General features: G+C 40.2%; 2 protein-coding genes across 5 annotated transcripts; both read right to left on the minus strand.

The window, feature by feature from the left end:
- Positions 1–2,053: 2,053 nt before the first annotated feature.
- On the minus strand, positions 2,054–2,985 carry LOC113418833 (histone H2A type 2-B-like). The gene is made up of 2 exons (XM_026677951.2): positions 2,876–2,985; positions 2,054–2,663 (listed from the first exon to the last, which is right to left on the minus strand). Exon 2 carries the CDS (start codon positions 2,578–2,580, stop codon positions 2,200–2,202), a length of 381 nt encoding a protein of 126 aa, XP_026533736.1. The 5' UTR covers positions 2,581–2,663; positions 2,876–2,985; the 3' UTR covers positions 2,054–2,199.
- A 3,066-nt stretch (positions 2,986–6,051) lies between these two features.
- On the minus strand, positions 6,052–19,814 carry HMCES (5-hydroxymethylcytosine binding, ES cell specific). Of its 4 annotated transcripts, none has more exons than XM_026677911.2 (7): positions 19,484–19,641; positions 18,315–18,525; positions 14,463–14,606; positions 12,829–12,948; positions 9,542–9,711; positions 8,866–9,058; positions 6,052–7,545 (listed from the first exon to the last, which is right to left on the minus strand). In XM_026677911.2, exons 2-7 carry the CDS (start codon positions 18,495–18,497, stop codon positions 7,336–7,338), a joined length of 1,020 nt encoding a protein of 339 aa, XP_026533696.2. In that variant the 5' UTR covers positions 18,498–18,525; positions 19,484–19,641; the 3' UTR covers positions 6,052–7,335. The 4 variants fall into 4 exon arrangements, with proteins under 4 accessions (XP_026533696.2, XP_026533714.2, XP_026533706.2 ...); XM_026677929.2 differs by having other exon boundaries at positions 7,216–7,545; positions 19,618–19,814; XM_026677921.2 differs by having other exon boundaries at positions 7,216–7,545; positions 19,277–19,764.
- Positions 19,815–21,689: the final 1,875 nt, after the last annotated feature.

Consider the following 21,689-nt stretch of genomic DNA (forward strand, 5'->3'; position numbering starts at 1 on the left):
ATTCTGTTATTAAAGTATCTCAGCCTCCACTGGTCTAGATATCCTTAGCTGAATCCAGAGCAAGACAATAGTTCATCCACAGATTTACATCCCACATGATGATTCGAACACATGCTACTTAACTGCACAAACACAGCTGACCTTATACAAGATTACAGTTTCTACTTGCTCAATAGCCTAGAGACTGCTGCATGCACATGGCTCTATAAACTTTTCACCTAAGCAAGCAAGTTTTGGCTCTGTACCACAGCTACTAGGCATTACAGGACAGGCTAGGCCAACCTCCATGCTCATACATTATCCAAACACCTATTTAGCAAACCACCAACACTAACTAGATATTTTACTCTTGTATAAATTATATTTTTCCTAAAACCCAACCTCCAAACATTAAGCTACTGAGGATTACAGTTAGATGGATGCCATACTTGCACTCTATTTTAAGCACTAGAAGCAAAATTCCAAACAAAAAAAAACCCTGTATAGATTAAAGTGCAAACTAGGGTACAAATGCTAGACTTCAATCATTGCAGGTGACATTACAAGAGGACTGATAATGGAAGGAGGAAACACAACAAAACTGCTTCCCGTTTCAAGAAAACAATAAATGTATGTCTCTGAGGCTGAAAACCACAAAAGCAGCCACACTAAAATACTTTGATTTTCGTTCCAGTGACATCAAATGGACAAAAATAGACCTAAATCCAAAGACTCTTGCTTAGAATGAGTTTCCAGATAAACTGGAAGCTGGAACTGTTATATCACTGAATATATCACATCAAATTTAGAGATAAACAGCTTCTCCCTTCCCCATTCTTTCCTCCACCCCCTTTGAAAGAGAAAAATATTCCGTATGGGCTGGCACTCCTATCCCACCGTTGCCTCTGGAACAAATTATTAGGTGTTACAGGAGGTGCTTGATGGGAAGACTATAAAGCAAAGATGTGTACATATCCAAGGAATTCTTAAAAAGTCTTTGCCTCTCAATCAAGATTATTTACTCATTAAGATTTTGTTGCAATACACAAACCAAAACTCCACAAAGAAACAGGAATGGAGTGCCGGTATAACTACACCATAGCTCATCATAAAGCAAACACAAGGGAAACATTATCATATGAAGCTATTCCTTTCTCAGAAAAAAACGTTATTTTCACATTTAGAACTTCCTTCCCTCCCACGTTTTAAATCCATAAATTCATGATCACATTTAATGGGGATGTGCAACATCAGAGAGATCGATCCATCATCTCCAGGTCTGGGACCTCACAGTTTGAAGAGATTAGGTTGAGTGTTGGTGTAATGCAATGGCCAACCCTTCCTTCCTCTGTATACTTTCACCTTTTCGGTACAGAAAGAGATATAAAATCAGCATTGTCACACAGTGAGGCCTATTGTAGAAGCAGTTTCTTGCCTTCCCAATGTTGGCCTGTGCTGCTTTCATGACTTTCTCATCTCCATGACTCCCGTTTTTTTTTTTTTTTTAGTTCTCCATGGGAAAAAAAAAATGCAGATCATTCTAGTGTCAAAAAATATTTCCTCCTACCCCCTCCTCTTCTCCAGAACAATCAAAGCGATTTAAGGGAGCAAAATAAAACCCCTGCTCCCCATCCCCCCCCACTCCAATCGCTGCCGCTGTAGAACACACAGCTTCCAAGGCAATGGGATGTCAGGCTCAGTCGTCCCAGAGAAAAGGAGGGGGGACGAAGAAATAATCTATTTGCAAGGCGCTAGATGGCAGCCAGGCCCAAAGCACGTGCCCTTTTCGGTGACACGAAAAATGACGGCCGCTCTTTCCCACCTCAAGTCTTCAGCATCGAAAAGGAGCAGGGGACTTCAGCGCTGGGCCAGGCGAGGAAGCGCACGAGGAACCCAGGCGGTTTTGTAGCACCAGCAGCACCGAGACGTGGAGCGGGCGGGCGGGCGGGCAGGCAGGCCCCATGGGAAGGAGGATTGAGAAGAGAGAGGCAAGAGGGTTCAGGATCAGGTTAGCAGGAAAAGGGCGAGCGGGGATAGCTCAGCGCCGGCTGCACCAGGACAGACGATGCGGTGAAGAAATCACCTGCCCGGTACTGGGCTGCACCAAGTGACGCGGAAGGGAGGCAGGACAAAATGTCCGGTGGCCGCTGCACCAGATCCTATGGGTGGGGCGCAAGGAAACAAACGGGCGAGCGCTTTCCTTTAACCAGGCAACCGGCTTCATTTCTTGGAGCTCTGGGTCTTCTTGGGCAGCAGCACGGCCTGGATATTGGGCAGAACCCCACCCTGGGCGATCGTCACCCCGCCCAGCAGCTTGTTGAGCTCCTCGTCGTTGCGAATGGCCAGCTGCAGGTGCCGAGGGATGATCCTGGTCTTTTTGTTGTCCCGCGCAGCGTTGCCGGCCAATTCCAGGATCTCAGCCGAGAGGTACTCGAGCACGGCGGCCAAATAAACAGGTGCTCCGGCGCCCACCCGCTCCGCGTAGTTGCCCTTCCGCAGCAGCCGATGCACTCGCCCGACGGGGAACTGGAGGCCGGCTCGAGAGGAGCGAGACTTGGCTTTGGCTCTGGCTTTCCCTCCGGATTTACCCCGGCCGGACATAACGAGGCGAGGCTGGGCGCTCGGTCAGAGCTAAGGCGCCGAGACCCCCCGGTTGCAAAGCAGGCAGGCAGAAACGGCCTCGTCTGGATAACGGGGAAAAATAACACCCGCGTAAGCAAAGCGGCGGAGGGGAGGCGGGGGGCGACTCGAAGAGCGGCATGAGGACGCTGACGCCGCGCATTCCACACTCCTCCCACCCGCCGCCTCAACCCGATCTCATGACCCCGATCCACCAGCCCCGATTTAGCTCTCCTTGGGATTCCCTTCCCTTTCCCCCCCACCCCACCCACTTTACCGTTGGTTGCTTCCACGGGGGCCGCCGAAGAGCCGCAGCTGCAATGACAACAAGCGCGAGACGCTGAAGGATATAAATCCAAGCGCATCCTCTCGCTGGCTTCCCATTGGGCGGCTAAGAGAGCGGAGCTGCGCTCTTATTGGCGGGCCCTCCGATCTCTGATTTGCATAGTAGCTCGCGTCCTCCATATTCGGTCTCGGCTGAGAACTCGGGCAGCTGCAGAGCGAAAGACCTGGATGCGCGCGCAAAAGGATTAAGTATTAATAGTGGGGAATATTTTGTAGTTCAGGGTAGACGTGAGGGGGGGTCCTTGCTTGTTTTCTTGCAGACGTTTCATTACCCAAACTAGGAAACATCATCAGTGCTACTGTAGTAAGGAGTGCTGTTTGCTGTCAGTTTATATTCTGGTGACTTGCCTGTCAGTATTGGTGGTGGCGGCAGTCTTACGAGATTCTTTTGATCGGGCTGTTTGCTGTTGGCTTCTTTGGCAGTTTCTTGATTGGGGTATTGCTTACTTGATTGGTCTTGTCGGTTTGATGTAAACCTTGGAGTTAATCTATGCTGATCTGGGTGCTGATTGCTGGTGGAGAGGTTCTTGGGTCTTTTTGTTCCTGGGTGATAAGTCTCTTTTTTGCATGGTCTATAGATGTTAATGGCTATGTGCCTATTGATGGCTGAATTGTCAGAGTGCCAAGCTTCTAGAAATTCCCTAGTGTTTTTGGACTTGGCTTGGTCTAGGATGGTCACCTTTTCCCAACTGAAACTATGGTGAAATCTGTCTTTATGTGTTGTGAAATTAATGATGAAAATTCTTTAAGCACCAAGTTTGGGCAAATGAAACGTCTGCAAGAAAAGCTCAGAGAGCACCAAGGACCCCTCAGGATTAACAAGTATATTGAGGTGTGGGAGTTGCAACCTTTGTTGAGACTTCAGGTCTTCGGCAGAATGACAGAAAGAGCTGAAGAAAGAGAAAACCACTTTCTTTGGCATTGTCATTCTAGTGCATTGTCATCTGGAGTGGCCAATCTGCCTTAAAGCATTAAAAGTCTGTAGAGATTCTCAGTCATCCAGGTCGTGGTTGGGATGAGAAGCTCAACATCTTCAAAAGAAAAAGCAAGAAAGTTCAGTTGCCTCCTGAAAAAGCACCTTTGGGACAGTAGAGTAAGAGGCGGTGAAGTAGGGTATTTCCTTCAATGCCACGCCAAATTTCCAGGATAACTTTGTTTCTCTTCCCCAGCTCGTGGTTAACTGGCCCAAGTGCAAATGTATACGTAGGATGAGTATTGCCTAACTTTACAGATTTGTCTGGTTTGTCACAAAACTTGTAGGCTAACATGAAAGGGTTTATTCCAATTTGTATTTATTTGTGCAATATCTGAACAAACTGCATGTGCCGGCCCAGTTTTAGTTTGCCTTCTGGAAACTTAATTTTATAATAGCTGTGGCTTGGATATTTGCAAAGATTGATTGCTCAGTCGAGAAGCAGGGGAGATAAATAGACATACACATTTAGCAGAAGTTTTGTGACTGTTAAAGTCACAGGACTCTTGAATGTGCTTTTTTTCAGAGTTTGAAATCATGCTGCTAAGGAGAAGGAATTGCATTTAAAATGGCATATGGATATGGGGAAATGAAAAGTTATTCTTTCCCACCAGACCCACAGACTTAGAGAATGGCAAAAGAATAATGTACTGGTTTCTTTCAGAACTACCATCAGTCAATTGCAAAAGGAAGCTCTGCTTGGAACTGGTTATGTCCTGAACAATACCTTTAACACCGTTAAACATCTCTGTATCCCCAGATCTTTGAGGACTCATCCAATCTAAACACCTGGCTGACTGTGCAGCCAATCATAATCATAATAAAATATCTGATCAAATGCCAGATTGGACATTGGGGACAATTAATATATGATTACTGTATTTTTTGCATTATAAGATGTTCCAGACCATAAGAGGCATCTAGCTTTTGGGGAGAAAAACAAGAAAAAAAAATCTGCGTCTGCCTCCCAGCAATTTGCTTACTTGCAGCAAAGCGCCTGGTCAGCTTCAACACAGCCTTATTTAGCATGAGCAGCTGATTGGATCAGCTCCACTAGAGCTAGAAATGACTAGCATGCATGGAGCATGTGCGGGCAATTTTTACCTTTACTGCATGATTTACTTATAAGTTTGTCTACCATGTCCTACTATTACAAATTGTGAAGTGTATTCAAGTATCTCTCCGCCCAATCTTCCTCAGAGGATTGCTGTTAAGAAAAACAGGGAGTTCTAAGTACATCACTTTGAGCTCTTGAATTTTTGGAACTAACTAAAATAACAAACTGCTATTCAGGATGAGAAATTTTGGAATAATTCAATAAACTGGGCTATTAAAAAGCAGGGAGAAATACAATCAGCTGCTCAGTAATGCACAGATTTTTTTTCTCCAGGCAGCTATTTCAGCAACACCTGCAGTCATTGTAAAATTATAATTACCAGATGTACAACTAATATTGAAGACTCTTCTCCCTACTCCCATTATTATAAATTAGCACACACATAATCAAATTACATAAAACTGTTGCAATGGCCAAAAAGGTTCACCTGAGCTTTCAAAGGAAGTGTTTACAAAAGGTCTCCATTCATGAAAACAGACGGCCATGACATTTTTTAGCTTGGACTCTGGATTATTTTTTTGAAGCTTGTCACTATTGTGCAAAAACCATGGAGAAACTCCATCCGATAGTGACCTAAACTTCTCTCAATAAGGAGATCTTAGCAAGCTGATTATAGACAATAGTCCTGTTTTCTTCAGTTCCAATTGTAGCCATTCTTAAATAATTGGAAAGACAGTCCTGCATCATTCCCAATGATGGTACAAGAAGCCTATAAGGGATAGCACAAACTACAGAATGTTCAAAATGGTTATAACATGAATTGGTGCAAAATCACAAACTCTTCACGATTTGGAATACTTTCTGCACTGAATAATCAAATGCCCAGAATTCTGATTATATTACTGACCGTACATTTTTATAAAATATCAAAATAAGGGAGATGTTGCAGTAAACTTTCCCTGCAAATTGTATTTTACTGTATTTAGTAGGAATTGTATGTGTGCAAACAATGAGATAGCTAAATGCTTTTTTATTTCTAAAGCTGTTGTCAGAAGGTTAGAAATTAATGTCAAAAGAATTTTAACTCTGAACAAAATCTTTATTTATATTCACCAGCATTGTTTATGTATTAAAACCTTTAAAATATCCCAGATTTGCCTTCTTATTTCTAGTAAACAGAATTTCATGCATTTCAAAGGAACTTTGAATAATTTTTCTGCATATCTAATAAAATGAATGATCATATAACCAAGTATATTTTTTAAAAAAATTAAATACTCCCCGCTCTTTTTAGCCCAGGATTTTGTGAAGAATATACATCAGGTCTATTTTGGATTTATCTTCTGAAGTACCATTTTAATCACCCACCCTTTTGATAATAATGCATGAATTTCAGGCCTATTTTGGATTTATCTTCTGATGTACCATTTTAATCACCCATCCTTTTGATAATAGTAGTCCTGATGTCTCTTAGGATGAATAGCAACACTTGTCTTGAGTCCAGTGTGACTCCACATAAGCAGCTAACATTTTGTCTTTCTCTCTTGACCCTATAAAGCTTTAGTTTACCATCTTGCATTTTTTCCTAAATATCCAGTTATCCTTAATACAGCCAACTACCTATCTTCACTTTCCCAAAAAACAAGACTAAAGTTCTTTCTCTCTTCCTTGCTATTCTCTTACCACCTATTCAAAATACTGGCCTGATCATTATAGCTTTGATGAATTTGTTAAACGATACTATCAAAGGTTTAGAACGTATAGTAAATCCAAATTAGTGAAACAACATCCGTTTGGAATAGCTTCTCAACCAGTAGGAATTATATTTGTATATTGCTTGCAGATGATATTCCACATCTTCCAAAGCAGATGAAAAAGGGCAAACATTTGAACTGGTTTCAGACCAAAATAAATTATCATTCTCACTGTGCAGCAAGAAATCTCCAGCATTAACAGTGGCCTATTTTTTTCCATAAAAGACGAAGCAACCCACAAAGTGAATTGAATGAATACTATGATGGTAACCATGACAAACCAAATCTCTGCTTCTGTCCTTGGAGGAGAAAAAAAAACATTAAATCCTTCACTTCTTATATATTTTGAAAAGCTATTGCCTTTTCAAAATTGGCAAGGTCAAGTCAATGCTGCACTTAACATCTATATATCCTATTTGTTTCAGATAAAAGAAACTAAGTGTTTAATGTCAAAGCCCATCTACTCGGCATCAGGAAGGAAGCATATCTGAAGTCTTATAATTTATTTATAGATTATACCTGTATTACAATCTAAATCAGGAGATCTAAATATTGCAATAACTCAACGCATAAGACCCTCTTTGGTAATAAGCAATAGAACCAAATTATCACTGTTTTTTCAGTTGCTTTGCAGAAGGTTCTCCATCTTTTTTGAGCCACTGGTGCATTAAGTCCATGCTAGTTTTTTTACACGGTGATGTCTGGATGAACTGGCTGGACCACTTTGGTAAACTCTCTTCATCCTTATCGCTTTTCTTGGGGCCTTTGTTTTTTAACCAGTTCAGCATTACTGTGCTGCTTGCATTAATCTTAGTATTCTGGAAGATACAAAGTAAGATTTTTATGACTAGTCCATCCACAGTCTAGTGAATCTTGATATTTGTTTCGTGTCACAATTCCAGCTTGGTGAAATGAAAAATACGACCACAATTGAGCCCAGCATTTCCATTGCTAAGTGAGACAGTTGTTAAGTGGGCTTTTCCCCCTTTCTTGCCACGGTTGTTCAATGAATCACAGTGTTAGTGACACAGCTGTAAAGAGAATCTGGCTTCCCCATTGGCTTTGCTTGTCGGGAAGGTCGCAAAAGTGACCCTGGGATACTGCAACCGTCATAAATATGAGCCAGTTGCTAAGTGTCCAAATATTGATCATGTGACCATGGGGATATTACAATGGTCGTAAATGCGAAAAACAGTCATCAGTCACTTTTTTCAGTGCCGTTATAACTTTGAGCAGTCACTAAACGGATGGTTACAAGCAGGGGTGGGCTGCTGGGGGTTCGGGAGAACCCCTAGCTAAGATTCTGTGCAGTTCACAGAACCCCCCAAATCCCACTCCTGGCTGGTCGCACCCCGCCCTCCCAAGAGTCCCCACATGGCCCATTTTGGATGCAGGTAAGTGCAGGGGGCACGCGGAGGCTTGGGATGGGTGAAAAATGGGCCTCCCGGAAGTTTGGGAAGCCCGGAAATGTGCCCATTTCTGGCTTCCAGACAGCCTCTGGAACCCAGGGAGGCCATTTTCACCCTCCCGGAGGCTCAAAGAAAGCCTCCGGAGCCCAGGGAGGGCAAAAACACCCCTCCACCATGGTGCAGGAGGCTAACTAGGCCACGCCCACCATGGCCACGCCCACCATGGCCACGCCCACCCAGCAACCGGGCAGAGAACCCTTTGCTAAAAATTTTGAAGCCCACCCCTGGTTATAAGTCAAGGGTTACCTGCATTGAAAAGAAAAAAGATTCCCAAACCACTCCACCCAAAAAAACAAATTTATATCTGAAGAGGGCAATTTCAGTTTATCAGGATCACACAGCCCAATTTATCCAGGAAAGTTTGATGGAGACCCTGAAATAATAATTTTACCTATGAACCGCTAAAGAGAATACAGATGCAGAAGATGTACATGCACCTCCATCTTTGAATTTCATGCTGTCCAAATCAACCAGTAACATCAATGCGACATTTACTTTTACCTAGAGATGCTTAGCCTAAAAGCAGGTAGCAGTATCTTAGTCAATCTCAGAATGTAAGCAGGGTCAGCCATGCTTAATATCTGGAGGGGAGACCGCTATAAAATTACAGGGCTGTAAAATCGATCAGGAGGTTGGAAATATATCCTAGAAAAGGAAATGCAAACATACTTTTGGGGGATCCAATTCAATAGGTAAAATGCATTCTGATGAATTATTTCGGGAATTGTTCACTATTGTTGACACGGGATGGAAGGCAATGTTTTCTGTTGGCTGGATAAGGTGAAGGGCTGCTTCTGCAGGTATTTCTGCAAAGTCAAGCCATTTTTTAACTGCTTCGTCCCCATCCAGAATAGCTGGCATTCTAGACAAGTAGAAAGACATAGATTTTAATAATGGAAAGAAACATCTGAACTAGTCCACAATCTAATAATAGAAAACAAGGCCAAACATCAGTATGAACCAGATTCTAAAAATCAAATTCAGCCAAAAAAAAAAAAAAAAGGTCTGTATTGCAACACCTTCATTAAAAGTTCAATTTCTCCAAGGATGAAACTGACCAAACAATATAGAAGGTTTGGAACAAAGCTTAATTATTACTGCTATTTGAATAAATCATACAGAAATCACCACAGATGCCTATTTCATATAAGCATCTTATAAGAAGCCTCCATCTTATAGGAATATATAACATTTCATATTCTGATTTTTATATTTAAAAATAAGCACACTATCTGGTAAATCAAAAAAATTAGATAAGAGGAAATGCAATTTATGAAACATTATTTTTCAGTTTCTCCATTTTTCAGTATGTTCTAGAAGCGCTCTCTAGTGAAGTCTCTCTTGCCTGTGATGGATGGATCTTACACATTCAGATGCATTTACTGTGATGATACTGTAACTGTACAATGGTTCTGCTCCGTTCTGGGGCTCCCAGCAATCAAAAATTCCAGCCATGGTAAGCAGCTTTCTCCCTTTTGAATCTTCAACCTCATCTTCCATTTCTGGTTTGGTGAACTGCAAATGAAAAGACAATACATTAAAAAAAAAAAACCTTAACAGCAACAGGGTCACTTTTAAGCAGACAAATACCACAACTTTAGATCTCTTATCCTCCTCTTCTTGTAAATAAACTTCTGTTTATAAGTCCTTAACTAACAACATTATAATTGCATGGAAAATCAAAATTATTATTGAATCTATTACTGCTGAATAATTATATCACAATAACTAAAATTTAACTCATAACTCAAGGTTTTGCAGAGGTGGGCTGCTGCCGGTTTGCACCAGTTGTAGCGAACCGTTAGTTAAGATTAAGCACATTCGGCAAACCGGCAAATCCCACCACTGGCTGGCCCCGCCCCCGCCCATTTTTAACCCTGGTTTTTGGGCCTTTTTTGGGCTGTTTTCAGGCCATTTGGGGCCTGAAAAACGCCTGAAAAATGCCCTGAAAAAACAGCCCAGAAAACGGCCTGAAAATTGGCCTGTTTTGGGGCTGCTTTCAGGCTGTTTTTCAGGCCATATTTGGCCATTTTCTGGACCAAAAACAGCCTGCAAAACAGCCCCAAAACGCCCCCAAAACAGCCTGGGTTTTGGGGCATTTTGTTGTGGCTAGCCGGCAGCAGGTGCACAACGGCTGAGGAGAGCAAGGACTCAGATGAGGGGCCAGGACCATTAGTGAGTGGACTGCTGCCTTCAGAGATTGTGGGGGCTGGGAGCAGTGATGGGGAGGTTTCCAAGGAGCCTGTGCTAAGTGCACATGAGCGCAGGATTGCTCGGAGGAAAGAACAGTTACAACAGCACGGGCGATGAGTAAGGCTGCAAGGTAATGGCCCCCTCCTTCAAGAAGATAAAAGCCAGCTGTGAAACTAACCTTCTTTGCAGAAGGCAAAGACATTTTGAAACTCCAGCCGCGTGGACGTTCCAGTATCCTGAGTTTGCATTTGAAGATTCTTATTTTGCAAATTATTTCTTGTCTGTTATCTTTTGGCAAGTCTTGCACTGTTTGGCAAGATGTGCTCATCACAGCTAATTATTTTATAAAAGCATTACAAGTTTTCTGTTCCTTTTGGATTGTCTTTGATTTGTTGAAAAGGGGCATGGGTCAGAACACATTTTCAGGCCATATTTTGGGCCAAAATCATCCTAAAAATGGCCCCAAAACAGGCAAAAAATTGGCAGAGGCGGGGCCAGCCAGTGGTGGGATTAACTCCAACCGGCTGAATCCTACCTCTTTGAGGCGAGTGGGTGGGACGCAGGGCTGGGTATGATGAGTAATGTCACCCACCCAGTCACATGACCAACTGGCCATGCCTACCCAGCCAGAGAACCGGTTGTTAAAATTTGCAGCCTACCACTGAGGTTTGACACTAGAGAATAAAATGGTTCTTCTAACACTGAATGCGTTTTATAAATTAAGCTTGTGAACTACCCAAATTAAATCTGTTTGCCAGTCCAGGCTCTGATAATTTCTTAGATTACTACATAATATCATATGTTGTCTTTGAAGACTGCTCAAAAATGGAATATCATTAAAAAATGTCTTCACAAATAATTATCAATTTTCAGTAGCTAAACTCTGGTGCCGGGAATTTATCTCCATTACTGATTTCAGAATACAATTCAAATAACTTTATCTGATAAGCTGTTTACAACTTAGCCTGTTTCCAAGTTTACCTTGTGATATGAAGGAATGTTAATAATTTTAGCAATTGCACTTAGACTTATATACCGCTTCATAGTGTTTTACAGCCCTCTCAGCAGTCAGCATATTGTCCCCAACAATCTGGGTCCTCATTTTACCGACCTCAGAAGAATGGAAAGCTGAATCAACCTTGAGATGGTCAGGATTGAATTCCTGGCAGCAGGCAGAGTTAGCCTGCAATACTACAGTACATACTAACAACTGCGCCACCACAGCTCGATTTTAGTTGTATTACCACCATTCCTCAGGGAATTTTGCTTTGTGTCTGTTACTTTAGATGCTAGGCAAAAAGCCCAGTTTGTCATTCCAGATGTTTCTCACATTGTGTACTTTTATTCATGCTATGGTATTTTTAGCAATACATTTTATTCATTATTCTAAACTGTCCTGGAAATGTCAAGCTGATCTGTGTATAACTGCCAGGTTATTGCAGAGTTTACCATTTGGAATTGTTAAATGCCGAGACTCAAAACAAGTGTTTCAAGAAGTAGAATGTATGCTTAGGAATACCACATTTCCTCAACTCAACAGCCTTTAAGCAAGCAGGATCATATATGACCATCCTCAACCTGAGTTGCAGCAGCTATGACAAAAAGGGGAAAGTGTAAAGGCACAATTCCACCCATTTCTGTCTGACAAATCTAATATTAATAGTAGTATCAATAATCTTTTATGGGATAGCTTTAAAAATATCAATGAAACATCAGCATGAAATACAACGATTGCAATAATGTTATACAGGGGTGGGATTCTACCAGTTCGCACCTATTCACTAGAATAGGTTGTTAACATTCTAAGCAGTTCGAAGAACTGGTTGTTAGAAGAAATGACTGGCCTAATCCTGTAAGGAAGACAGGAAGGAAACATTCTGGTGTTGCTTACAGAAACTGCCTCTCCATTAACCCTTATTACATTCTTGGCAGGACTAGACTTCCTGTCTCTGGAACTTCTCTGGAGTTTTTTTTCCTCCTTTACTGGTACTTTGCTTGTGTGGAGTGACCATTCAAAGTTACAATGGCACTGAAAAAAGTGACTTATGATCATTTTTCACACTTACGACTGTTGCAGCATCCCCACAGTCATGAGAGGCCAGGTGAGGAGATGCGTGCCTCAATGTAAGTGATATTGAGTTGGCCACGCCCAGCCAGTCACATGACCACCAAGCCATGCCCACCAACTAAGCCACGCCCATAGAACTGGTTCTTAAAAAATTTGAATCCCACCCCTGCTTATGACCATTTTTCACACTTACAACTGTTGCAGCATCCCCACAGTCATGAGGTCAGGTGAGGATATGTGTGCCTTAATGTGAGTGATATTGAGTTGGCCACACCCAGCCAGTCACATGACCACCAAGCCATGCCCACCAACTTAGCCACGCCCACAGAACCGGTTGTTAAAAAATTTGAATCCCACCCCTGATGTTATACCATTTCCTGCTCAGTTTGGGCAAAGTAAATGAAATATGGCTGCTTTTGTCCATTATGTTGTCGCCATTCATAGTAGCCATCGGCCAGCACCACACAGCGTTTACCTTTTGAAAGAGGTACCTTTAGAAAAAGAGAGGAGCAGGATTAATAGCAATGTATTCAATGCTAACTTCAAATGCATTATTGCTGGTAGATTATAATACTATCTCAGAGGGCAGGCTGCAAAATCATATTCCAAGCAAGAATATGAGTTCACTCTAAGTTTTCATTAGGACCGTGCAGCAATTCAAAGTGTGAAAGGTAGTTCAAAGTGCACAGAAACACTCACATAGCATCTGTCAATAATTGCTGCAGAGTTGCTGTGTTTGCTTAACCACTGCCATTCAATCCCAGGACAAGGACTACTACATATGATTTAAAGAGGGGCTACACCCGTGCTTCACCTTGCCATCTCTCCTTCAAATCCAGATTGGTGCAAAGTTGTAATTTTACACTATTTTGACCTCCATATAACATTCAGTGTTGTCTGAAAATAAACACTGGATCACTTTTAAAATACAGGAGTGATTTGTTTGAAATGAAGAATGGAAACCCTCCCCATTAGCTAATCTTTGCTAACTGTTCTGAATTTTCTGCAGCATGAACACTGGTGGCCTCCTTATTCATCAGACAAATTTGTGGTTAATAAATCTTGAAGGCCATATTTAGTCAGAATGCAAAGCCAGAATTCTTCAGAATACCAACTTTCTTTTTAGAATAAGGCTTCTTTTACAAACAAGAACAGGAGGTTCTGGAGTAAACATGATTATACTGGGGCTCCCAGTTTATTCAATAACTTACACTTCAAATTTGAATTATGAAATCAGTTTCCAGATTCATAAATGATCTGAGGATTAAGGTATTTTCTACTTTGGTTTGTTCTTGATGGGATTTTGCTCCCTAATGAGAATTTCTGAAGATTTTATTCATGTTCCAGAATTATACCAATAAAACAGCAAGTAAGGCTTAAGAACCTCATTGTTTACATTATATTGCAGCAGTTCTTGTTTTTATATCTCCCTACTCTAATTCTTGGAGGTCTGGGAAAAACAGGAAGGAAGTTGCAATTGGAGAAACTAGACCAGAAATAACTAAAAGCAGTTTCCCACAATAATGGTTAAGCCACCAAGTCATTATAGATCAAACTTGAGGTTACTTGCTGCTATAAGAAGAACAAAGAGAATTAACTTTTTAGGAGGATATCTATTGTATTTCCTTATTCATGTGTATATAATTTCCTGATTCTATTTAATTGTTATATAATAATCTGATCCTTCAAAAAAGGAAAGAACATTATAGAAAAAAGTAATTATATTCAGCCTTTATATTAGTTTTTAATGGCCTTATTTATCCTACTGCAGTTCTACGGGCCTGTTTCAAAAGTCAATATTTCGTTCTGACAAGCATTTGAAATGGTGTCACTAACAGGGCTTTTCCTGTTTCAGAAAAAAAAAATAAGATGTAGAGTTTGCAGCATCTTGATGTCGGTATTTTAAACAAAGCTCCAGTTTTCATGTGTAACCCAAAAGTCATGAAGGTCATGGTTGGAAGGAGACAAAGACTTTTCCCCCCAAACTGAAGATTATACAACTAACCTTATAGCAGAATTTCTCCATCATGGTATCACTCCGACAATTGGAAGTGTTGTACTGCATTTTAGATGGGTCAGCTTCCTTGAACCAAGATGGAACTAGCCCCCAACGCATGGCTACTAGGATACGCTCAGAAGAATTGGCATTCTTTCATAAACCAAAAAAGGAAATATTGTGAAGAAGCATGCATAGAATTAAGATTACTCTACAAGCAAAGACTCTGTTCCAAAATCCTGTGTATCACTCCTGGTACAGTGAATGTTGATATGTTTTAAACAGCAAAAACCTTACTTAATCAGCTTCTTAAGAGGGAAAAATCAGATTTAAAAGAAGTTATTTCAAGAAAGAGGCTGCATGCACAGATTCAGCTAAGATGTGCACCTTGCTTGAATATGCAACTCCCCAATTTCTCACCAATGAAGAATATATGCTTCTGTGTATTTATATCTTAGAAGTAGTTTGAGTTTCGTCTTCATTAGGTCTGGTAGGCTGCAGAACTTCAGACATGTTTACCAAAACTTCTTTGCTATCATCCAGTAATCTTTTGGGGGGTTTTGCAGACTAGATATGGTAGCCCTACTTTTGTGTGTGCCTGGAGGGGGCGGGGGAGAAATAATCAGCTAGTCAGCTCAGTTACTGAAAGAATGAGTGGCAAAATGTAAACGTGGTAAAAATGTGAAAGGAGGAAGCCAAGTTGTGGTTAGTATTTTTAGAAAAGCTCAATTATTTTACATAGGAATTTTAGGGATATATTGGAGTGCACACTGAGTCATATATTTCAAAACAACCTCCCTCCCGCACCAAAAAAAAGAAAAAAAAGAAAAGTCTCTTCAAGATGAGCTGCTTTACTGGAGATTTCAGAGACATGTCTGTGTAGTTTTCTTGGCAACAATATAGAAGCGGGTTAATACTGCTTTTGGGTTTTTTTGTTGTTTTTTTTCAATTTCCAAGTTTAACAAACACACATGGAATTTTCAGGCTCTGTTATCCAAGTTCTAATTAGGCTCTATTTGCTTAGTTTGAGCCCAGACAATGCAAATGCAAATTAGAAGAATCGTTCAAGTAAACACAATGCATTTATAAATATCTTCCACTACCTAAATGAGTCATTTCTTGTATCTTTCTCAGTTAAAACAATTGAAACAGACAAACGGGTTTCATTTCTTCTTTTTGTCTATTTAATCAAATTCACTTTCAGTGCTATCCTGTGCATAACTTCTAAATAACTTTAAATTAAGGTTTTTAAAAACACAACACTTTTGTTTGTCTGAAATCTTACAATACGTAACTTTAAATATTAAAAAACATTAAAAACTTTGTTTCTAATTCCATATTCACTATGTCTTGTGGATCAGTTTGGTGATTTTGCCATCATAGCATTCCAAATGTTTAAAATTACCAATACAATATTTGGTTATCTATTTCCCTTCAAGTATGCCCATTCCCCTTTTGTCTTGCCCTCTTGCTTGCTAATCCTGTGTATCTCTTTTTCTCCAAGGTTAAAATATCCTTTACTATATGTTGTTGCCTGTGAAGCACAGCATACAAGATAAATTGCCAATGAAGTAGCAAAAGTAATTAGTAATTTTTTTTGTAGTGGAAGAGAAGAATATATTTAATTAACTTCATGTATTTTTCTTTCTTTGTGATTTTATGAACTGCTAAAACTTTTGTAAATTGTTATCCTGAGCATTTAGGCAGGAAAATGAAAGAGGAAATAGTTTGAAAAAGCGTTATGCTTATATGAGGTTTCAAGTTTGTGTGTGTGCAGTGATCTGATACTTCATTATTTTGAAGTGCCAAACATCTTTATTTTGAACTACAAGTAAAATCATGTCCTATTTAAGTATTTTTTTTAAAGCTTGAGCAGTTAGCATTATTATAAAATGGAAACTATTATTATCTCCCCTCTTACTTGCATGTGTTTATCTAACAGGTAATACAATAGCATGCATATTTGAAAACCATGGAAAATGTTATGGTGGAATCCCCTCAAATAAACCTGTGGCATTTTATCAGACATGTGATACTAAAAAGTTCCTATGTATACCAAAAAAATCCTTCATAGATTACTATTAATGATTTCTAAAGGGAGAGGCTACTGTTCCTTTATTTTTAAGGGACACTTTTATCTAATAGCTTCAACTAAATTCAATAAAAAGTTACACACACACAATTTCTTTGGTGCAAGACATAATTTTATGTATCCAAGGTCTACCAGTCAAGAAATATATACAGCTATATGGCATTGGGGAAGAACTATCTGAGATGCTGTTTATACAATATGCAGTTGCTGGTTGATTATTTCTACAGAATAACGGTGTAATTAACAACTTTTTGAAATGTAGATTTTAGTTAACTTTCACAATTATCACAAATTTTAAAACTATGATTTATTTAATGAGAAGAATATGCCGTTCACAGAATCGGAAAACCTTACATACGTAATCAAAAACAACTCCTGCAAATTTTGCTAACAGTTGGCTGCCTAATCTTTGCTTGAACTCATCCAGGAATGAGGGTAAATGAGCATAATTCCAATTGTGGCATAGTCATCTCAATACCTACAAGCAACGCATATATTGGAGCTCATTGATATGAGGGAGATACACAAAATATTTTCTTGTCATTTTCTTAAACAACCTGAAAATAAATTTCTTACAACTTTAAAATTGCTAAGTAGGCCTGAAGTCAAAACTTCTCTGAAGCATTTTTCAGATTTTCAAATACCTGCACTAATGGGAAGCCCAGCATTCCCCAAGTCATTTAACTGCTCTTATGTTTTTATTAGGATTTTCTTGCTAATATTCAACCAGAAGTCATTTTATGTCGCTAAATCTATTTTTTTTTTTGTAGGTTCACAATTGTATATCCAAAAGAATACACATTGTGAATTAGCATAATCTCACATTATATTCTCTTGCAATAATAAGACCTTATTTTATCATAAGGGAAGATAATATATGGATCTCCAAATAGATGGATTGCATTATCCTTGATAATGGGTGATATTGACCAGGCTGATTAGTCTTTTGGAATCCAGTAATATTTTGAAGGACAATTTTAGTGCTCTATATTAGTGATATAGGAGGTTCTATTTTAGTGATATAGGAGGCAAATAAAAGATACTTTGAAAACTGTCATGCTTTATTTTCAGAGCTTCAGGGAAGGTATCATAAGCATTAATATCCCAAATAAAACATGGCTAAAATGTTTTAAAAGTCTAATTTGTTATTTTTTAAAAAAATGCTTCTCTTGAGATCACAGATGTAGTATTAATTATAAGTAGCTTCTATAACAGAAAACGAAAGTTCTACAAAATGCCACAAAGCAGACAAAATATGCTTGTGATTTTTTTTTAATAAAAATTCAGCTTTAACTAGGATGTAAGATGAATGTAAAAATGTCTGAGAATAGAAACTAAATGCAGCTAACAGTTTCAAGTAGTCTTTGACTTATGACCACAGGTGGGACCAGAATTTCCATTGCTAAGCAAGGTGGGTGTTAAGTGAGTTGTACTCAATTTTATGACATTTTTTTTGCCATGGTTATTATGCAAGTCACTGCTGTTGTTAAGTGAAGTCCTCCCTTGACTTTGCTTGTAGGAAGCCAACTGGGGAGGTCGCAAACGGCAATCGTATAGCCCCTGGATGCTACAGCTGAGGCAGATGTGCCTGGATTTTGATCATATGGCCAGAAGGATGCTATAAGGGTCATAAATACGAGGACTAGCTGTAAGTCATCTTTTTCAGTGCCATCGTAATTCAGGTGATCACTAAACATTGACATTGCAAGTCAAGGATTACCTGTATTTTTTAAAAGATTGTGTTACATAAGTCAATTGAAGTAATTCACCTTCTCAAAATGTTGCCGGGAGAGAAGCACAGGACTGTTAGATTGTGGGCTCTTATTGAACGAAGGGCTGTATTTGTCAGCATTTTGCCATTCAGGATACTTTCTTTCTCCTCGATTATTGTGATAAGCGCAGGCACGGCGGATACGATCTGCTCCCAGAGTAACAGCTGTCCGTCCACACATTCTTCCAGAGTGCACCCAAAACAGTGGCCTACAAAACAATGTTTTAGGAACATACTAGACAACCTGAACCCTTTTGTGTCATCATCTCAGAGATATTGACCTAACTTGACCAATCAGCCCGAATGGCCACGGGTGAGCAAAAGAGCAGTGAGAGAGGGAGCAACTTAGGACGTCCTGCTGGCCTGCTTATTCGCTTGGCTTGGGGGATGCTTGTAGGGAGAAAGTCAATGGGGAAGCCGGCAGGGGAGATCGCAAATTGAACATATTTATCTGGAAATCAATTCTCTTCCTACATTTCTAATTATTCCTATTATTAACTAAACTTGTATACCGCCCAACTTGCAATAACTCTAGGCAGCTCACAACAATCAAAGAAATTACAATTAAATCAACAAAGCAGAAATTAACCTAAAAGAGGCCAAGCCTGATAAAGTGAAGGGTCTCACTCTCCCTGGCTGAAGCCCAGCATGAGAAAGCTACTTTTTACTTGATGCTTCAATTCTTCAGTCTGGCTGCTTCATTTTTCCCGATTTTGCTAAACTCCACAGCGATTAATAAGTGAATAATAAGCTTTAAGAGTAAAAGCAGCCTGACATGATACAAATAGATGAAACGGCACCCTCCAGAAGGGTCAGTCAGGCCTTAATTTTTCTTTCTTGCTAATCTGCAGCCTGAAAAATTAAAAGGCCAATTTTGATAAGAAATCCCTGTTCTCTTAACTATCACCGGCAAGACCAACGGAAATCATTAATTCAGCTTCTTCTCCGGAGATCCCCTACCTACGTCCTCTGATCCATCAAAAAAGAGAGGAACTTTATGCAGGCAATAAATCGCCAAACGCCAGAAAGGTGGGGAGAGATGCTCCTTCAACACCTTCAGCTTTTCCTTCCTTCCTTCCTTCTCCCTTCCTGGTTCGGCCGCCCAAAGGAGCCTGAGCCGCGCATGAAAGAAAGCTACCAAGAAAAGGGACGAGGCTGTTTTCCTACCGGAGAAATTCCCAGGTTTGAGAGGAAGGGGCTCACCAGGACCAGCTACACACAAGGTTTCCCTAGCACGTCAGAAGCCATTTCCGCATCCCCGCCACCGCCGCCCCTTTCAGTCTCCCGGATTCAATCCTGACCAGAGGGAAGCTCCTTTGATGAGGAAACAGGCGCCTCCTCCCTTCGAGTTTTCCCGCCTTCCAGCGCTCCTCTCCCTCCGCTTCTGGCGGTCGGTCGATCCGGCCTGGCTGAGGGCTCCGGTTTGTGGCTCAGCTTGTTTTTCGAAACGCCGCCTCGGAAGTCACCCCGCTCCGCGGCGGGCACCAAGTTCTCCCCCACCCCACCCCGCGTCACTGAAGCGCAACGAAGCGTCCGCCTCCCCCCGCAAAGATGCGCGTCCTCCAGGTCTTCATCCCGGAAACTTTTATTTATTTATTTTTGATGTCAAACGAGCCTGGACGGCGCTGCAAGTTTGTCTGATCTGCCTCCACCGCTCCGGCTCGAAAAGCAAAACTTCATTCCCAAACCGAATTTTGGAACTCCGAACTTGAATCTGTAGGGCGGAGGTTGTGCGTGGTGGTGGTGGTGGGGAATTACGGTTCAGAAATCAAGACAGGAGAATTCTTCTCCAATCACATATAAAGCTACTAATAATCATCCACTATATTTAAGTCATTTCTCTCTACTTCGGAGAGGCTTTACAGAAGTATCCTAACTCCCTGCGTAACCTTTGTGTCAGAACTATAATACTTGGGACTGCAAAACACCGTTGAATACATATGAATATACATTTCTAACTCAGCTGCCAACCAACGAGCATCCATATGTCTACAAACCAGATATGGTAACTGTAGGTTATGATTAAATGCATGTTGTCAATTTGTGGCCAACTTTTTCTTATAATCATTTCTAAAAATTAAACAAACCAGTATATTCAATAAGCATGCCTCAATGTGTCCTTAGAACTCTCTCTATAGTTTTATTACAACTTCAGAAGGACTGGCTTAAGTGTAAAACATATAAAATGAAATCGTGACTATTCTGTTTGCCCCAGAAAAAAACAGTTCATGGGTTGATGCACAGAGTTAACACTTCACCCATTCACTTCTACACTTCCTTAAAATAGACTCAGTGTCTATAGCCTACACCGTGAATTAATTTTGTCTGCATTCAGAGTGTTTTGCAAATTGTTGATACAAAAATTATATTTTATCCATGTCACAGAATAGATGAGGCAGCATTCTGCAAGATACATGCTTTTAATATTTGAGATACATGCATCAACTTCTAAGATATTTTCTATGTAAATTGAATATAGGCCTATAATAGTGACAACTTCTTGTAACGTTACTGATTTAATTTTAATACAGGTGTTTTATTGATATGTTAGTTAATTTTTCTCCCAAAAAACAGATGCTTTTTATTTCATAATAAAGTGAATATCTCAATTTTGGAGCCCAGAAAGATATAGTCTATATTACAGGCAGTCCTTAACTTACAGCTCTAATTGAGCATGCAATTTTGATCATAAGTCATGATGGTCACTAAATGAGTTAACGTGACCATGTCTGATTTCACTTTTTTTTTTTCAGTGGTTGTTACATGAACATGGCAGCAATTAAGCAAACCACTGTTTGCTATAGGGCAGTTTTTGCTGGAAATGAAGTAAAAGTAAAATTTCTGGGAAAAATATAATAAATCACAATCGTGACTGCAGAGCACTGCAAATAGGTATAAATGTGGGGCAGTTGCTGAGCATCCAAAATGCAGTCATGTGACCATGGGGAGGGGGGCAGCCATCACAATTTTGAATCTGGGTAGAATGTAACTTTTTTAGAGTCTGCCATAACTTCAAATAGTCACTAAGTGAAGGTCATAGGTCAAAGACCATTGTACTACTATTTCTTCACTCATTTGCATTGGGCTGGCACTAGCAACCAAAGATGTGCTAGTGGTATCAGTTACTGGAAGCAAGAAAGACTTAAATAATCTTTTGTTGAAGGTTCTTCTTTCACCTTCAACAAAATAGCTCTTAAGTCTGTTCAGCAGCCAGTATGGAATTTTCTGCACACCTCAGGTTGTTAGTAATGTACAGTGTTTCTTTCAACATTTGTAATGCTAATTTTTTTCTAGTCCAGCATTTCACTCTATATATTTGCACTTAAGTTTAATAGGTTAACAGTATATAACTTTGTCATACTCCTTTCTTAAT

The sequence above is a fragment of the Notechis scutatus genome, chromosome 2, assembly GCF_049901735.1.
Source record: "Notechis scutatus isolate UNSWTSFEM ecotype Mainland chromosome 2, rNotScu1.2, whole genome shotgun sequence".
NCBI lineage: Eukaryota > Metazoa > Chordata > Lepidosauria > Squamata > Elapidae > Notechis > Notechis scutatus.